Source organism: Tasmannia lanceolata, unplaced genomic scaffold (genome assembly GCF_043159265.1).
Source record: "Tasmannia lanceolata isolate RefF3 unplaced genomic scaffold, GAP_Taslan_0.1 ptg000015l, whole genome shotgun sequence".
NCBI classification, from domain to species: domain Eukaryota; kingdom Viridiplantae; phylum Streptophyta; class Magnoliopsida; order Canellales; family Winteraceae; genus Tasmannia; species Tasmannia lanceolata.
The window spans coordinates 59,463,360-59,467,365 of record NW_027518692.1 but is presented as its reverse complement, the minus strand read 5'-3'; the positions used below and the strand labels follow the sequence as shown (position 1 = coordinate 59,467,365).

General features: G+C 39.1%; 1 protein-coding gene across 1 annotated transcript; it reads left to right on the top strand.

Moving 5' to 3' along the window:
- The first annotated feature begins 1,374 nt into the window (after window positions 1–1,374).
- LOC143847271 (putative transcription factor bHLH086) lies at window positions 1,375–3,369 on the top strand. Its single transcript, XM_077356049.1, has 5 exons — window positions 1,375–2,200; window positions 2,445–2,546; window positions 2,696–2,761; window positions 2,870–2,935; window positions 3,032–3,369. The coding sequence occupies exons 1-5, from the start codon at window positions 1,556–1,558 to the stop codon at window positions 3,152–3,154; spliced, it is 1,002 nt and encodes a 333-aa protein (XP_077212164.1). The 5' UTR covers window positions 1,375–1,555; the 3' UTR covers window positions 3,155–3,369.
- Window positions 3,370–4,006: the final 637 nt, after the last annotated feature.

Below are 4,006 nucleotides of genomic sequence, written 5' to 3'. Positions count from 1 at the left end.
AAGATTGTCTGTATTTAAATATCTTAGACTATTAATTGCTATTAATGTTTTGGAAGTCGGATTCGAACGTAATTCTAATTATCACCTCGACTCGATCAAGTCCTCCCATTCCTCAGTTTTACTGTTTTAAGAAAGTACTGAGTCATGACCCACTTGACTCCAGTGCTTAGAAGTCAAGTCTGACTGAGTAAACGAAACCCATTACAGGAATTATGCAAAACGACCAAGAGGATAGTACAAAACGTCGAGAACTTGACTCGACTTGATCGAGTCAACTCAAACGACACAATAGTGACTTGATAAAAGTTAAGTATGTTTTTTATTAACATTATGGTTATTTATACATTTATTTATTTATTTTAGACACGTAAGTGTTGCAATCTATGGTAGTTTGGGTAATTTTCTTCTACATAGTCTAATATGGGTTGGGTCCTTCGGCCGAATTTTTTCACTTGTAACGAGTGGTTGGAGAGTCAACTCGTTTTAATAGCAAGTATATTCAACTTGGACATGTTTGAGTCAACACGTTTTGATAGCGAGTCTATTCAACTTAGATGTGTTTTGAGTTGGCTTGACAAGTTTTAGTACTGATGGTTGGGTTCATAGTCTCAAAACTCTCCCGCATTATTGTGTGACTCCCCCGAGTCGACTCCCTTTTACAAGGGCCGTGCTCTATGTTTTGCTACCACATTATGCAGTTTGCCCTACATAATCTATAAAAACTCCTTTGACTCTCCTAAGTATGACCGCGTCAACCGATTACTCTTCCATGTCAACCGAGTACTCGGTCGCATTATGCCGAGTCAATTAGGATCTTCTTCGGCCACGTTCCGTGCCGCTTCTGGGTTTTTAAACACTGGATGCAGGGGCGGAGGCACATATAGCATGAGGGGGGCCATGGACCCCCCAATAACTTTCAAAATCTCTTTTATGGTGCACGGCTGTGCATGCACCATTAGCTAGTTTAGTGGCTTTGAATGCACGTGCTTTAGGTTTGGAAGTGAGAAGCAAGGAAGGAGCCCTCTTAATTGCGTCCAGTTTGAGAGGAATCTGAGACGTGGGAGTGCGGATGATCCGGCGACTCTTTTGCTCTTTATCTTCTCTTCTTCCACCCATTCATCTGCCAGCTATCAATCCCATAAAAAAAAATTATAGTTGAAGTTCCTTATGTTATCATTTGGCTACTGATATTCACACTACCCTGTTTTGATAATTTCACATAGCCACCTTGTCTTTTATTATTCAACCATCTGTCAAAAGTTATTATAATTTAAAAAAAAAAAAAAAAAACAAGTGAGTTCGCGCAATTATCAAAACATAGTAGTGCCAATATCAGTAGCCATTACACAGTTTTTTCTTTCTCAGATACTCATCTCCTCTCAATCTTCATATATCCCTCTTTAGTTAACATCAAACCAACCCATCAACAAAATATAAGAGCAAGAAACCCTTCTCTACACTTGCACCCTCTTCAAGAATTGATCTCTCCTTGTGTTTTGTGGAGTTACCCTTTTTTTGCCTCAGTGTAACTCCACCTCTAGCTCTTTCCTCTCATATGGGCTCAATTCAAGGATGTTCATACTATGGCAACTTGTATGGAGGACCGTCGATTCAAGTCTCTGATCCATCTTCGATCGGGTTTTTTGGATTTGAAAACTGCCACAAATCAGCAGTTGAAGAAGGAGAAGTCTCAGAGAAGACAAGTAGTTCTCTCAAGAGCTTCACCATTAGCCAGCTACCTTCTCTTTCTGACCCAAGTGACATTAACAGTGCAGAATTTGTATTTGGAATGGAAAATTCTCCTCTAGGGGAAGCTCAATCAGTTCTAAATTTCAAGACGGGATTCGATCATTGGGTCTGCTCGAGCGGATCATTGCTTAGCTTTGAGCAAGGGGAACGAGTTGCTCACACTGGCTATTCGAAAAGTGGGCCAGAAGAAGACTGCTCAATTTTGGTTGATTCCATGAATCAGAACTACAATTGTAATAATCTCAGTTCCAAGTGTAACATTGAATCTCGCCTAGCCCATGAACTGAATTGCTTTGAGACAGCAAGTGATTGTAGTCCAGTGAAGAATTCCGACAAGGATGACCAATACGGGGAGGACCGAGATCGGTGGATATTCGCTGAAGCTATAGCAGATGATGGACGCCAAGAATTTAGAGGACTAGAAGGATGCTTCCAGAAGCGCACTCACATGGTAATTTTTTTTCTAATTGCACCTATAATTCAGTTAGTCGACAATTAAGTAGAATAAACATAGTTGGATTCCCCTCACAGATTTGGACAGGACCGTTGCAGATTGAGATCTTATCCTAAAGGAAGGATCACATGGGATGTAGGAAGGATATATCAATTGTAACACAAAGAAAAAAGAACATATCTAGTCTCTTCTAGTAAATTTGCTCTTTTAAGTTCTTGATAATGACAAATTACTGTTGCAGGCCGGGGACCTGCAAGCTTCCAAGAAGCATTGTATTGGTGCACCAAAAAAACCTAGATCCAAGGCAATTCCATCCAAGGACCCTCAAAGTATAGCGGCAAAGGTTTTCTTCTCCACTCATCTAGTCTGAATTAGATATAAATAAACCTGGATCACATTTTAAACTTGTGGGTAATCAAGAAAGTTAAGGGAAAAGGAAGAAACTAATGAAAATTCAATTTTTTCTTTTGCTGATGAATGCTCGTGTTTCAGACCCGGAGGGAGCGAATAAGCGAGCGTCTGAAAGTACTTCAAGGCCTCATACCGAATGGCACCAAGGTGGGGAGCTTTAAAACCACGAAAATTTGAATCGGGTTTTTGGTGATAACCACGATTATTAATGTAAAATTCTTCTTTCTCACTTGCTTTGTTGTTGATTTTGTGCAGGTTGATTTGGTCACCATGTTAGAGAAAGCCATAACCTATGTCAAGTTTCTTCAATTGCAAGTGAAGGTATAAAAATTAACAAACACCACATATATGTAACAAAATAGATCTTTAATGAATTGGATTTCTATAACATTGTTCTTTTCTATTCTTTTTGTGTAGGTTTTAGCCAATGATGAATTCTGGCCAGTGCAAGGAGGGAAAGCTCCTGAATTTTCTCAAGTGAAGGAAGCCATTGATGCCATCCTTTCTTCCCACAAAGATAGCAATACAAGCTCCAACTGAGAGAAACCCATGTGGGAATTGAAGAGACCCAAGAAGAATTCAGGTTAAAAAGTACGATTAACTGCTCACAAAATCAAATGCAATGGCCAAAAAAGCCTTGTTTTGACCTTAGTGCACTTACTCAGGAGTGAATTTCATTCCCTTCTCTTTTTTTGCTTCTTGTAGCGGTTTATTTTATTTTATTTTTTTCTTTTGAGATTTAATGAAAGTGCAATTTCAACTGTAACCTCGTCCGAGTACGGTTCTGAACATCTGAGAAATAGGGAGGATCTTGGGTTTGTTCTGTTATAAAGAGGGTGGCAACAAACAAAAGTTGTACGTTCAATTTATTGTCATATTTTGAACTGGTATAGTTTGAAGTATCGCAATATTTTGTGGGTTTCATTCTTCCCTAGTTCGACCTTGCCAAGGATCACCCTTACCAGATGAAACAAACAAAAGGTTGTTCAAACGTCATCTTATAAGTGGACGTTTTTAAACAAATATAACTGAGAAATTATATGGTGTAAGGTTAGGGGTGGCAATGGTTCTGGTTCGGTCTCGGTTCTGTTCGGTTTGGTTCGGTTCGACCCCCAAACCGACCAAATCAAAATTTGAATCGATTTGGTTTTACCAAACCCAAACCGAACCGAAACCGAATTTTCGGCCACCTAAGATGGAATTAAATGAATAAGACAAAATCTGTTGAAAAATAAGCCTGTGTGGCTGTTTTCTCTTGCAAAAGTCAGCCGCAAAATTGGTTTCTGCGGAATTGCGTAGCAATCCCTAATATAGTGTTGGAATTTTGACAATAGTAATTAATGATATTTCCACCTTTTTTTTCTAGCAATTCCAAGTTCCAAACATAGTTAG

Coding starts and splice junctions, on each gene's coding strand:
- LOC143847271 (XM_077356049.1), top strand. CDS start 1,556: ATGGGCTCAATTCAAGGATGTTCATACTATGGCAACTTGTATGGAGGA. Junction 2,547..2,695: donor CTCAAAGTATAGCGGCAAAG/GTTTTCTTCTCC, acceptor CTCGTGTTTCAG/ACCCGGAGGGAGCGAATAAG. Junction 2,762..2,869: donor TCATACCGAATGGCACCAAG/GTGGGGAGCTTT, acceptor GATTTTGTGCAG/GTTGATTTGGTCACCATGTT.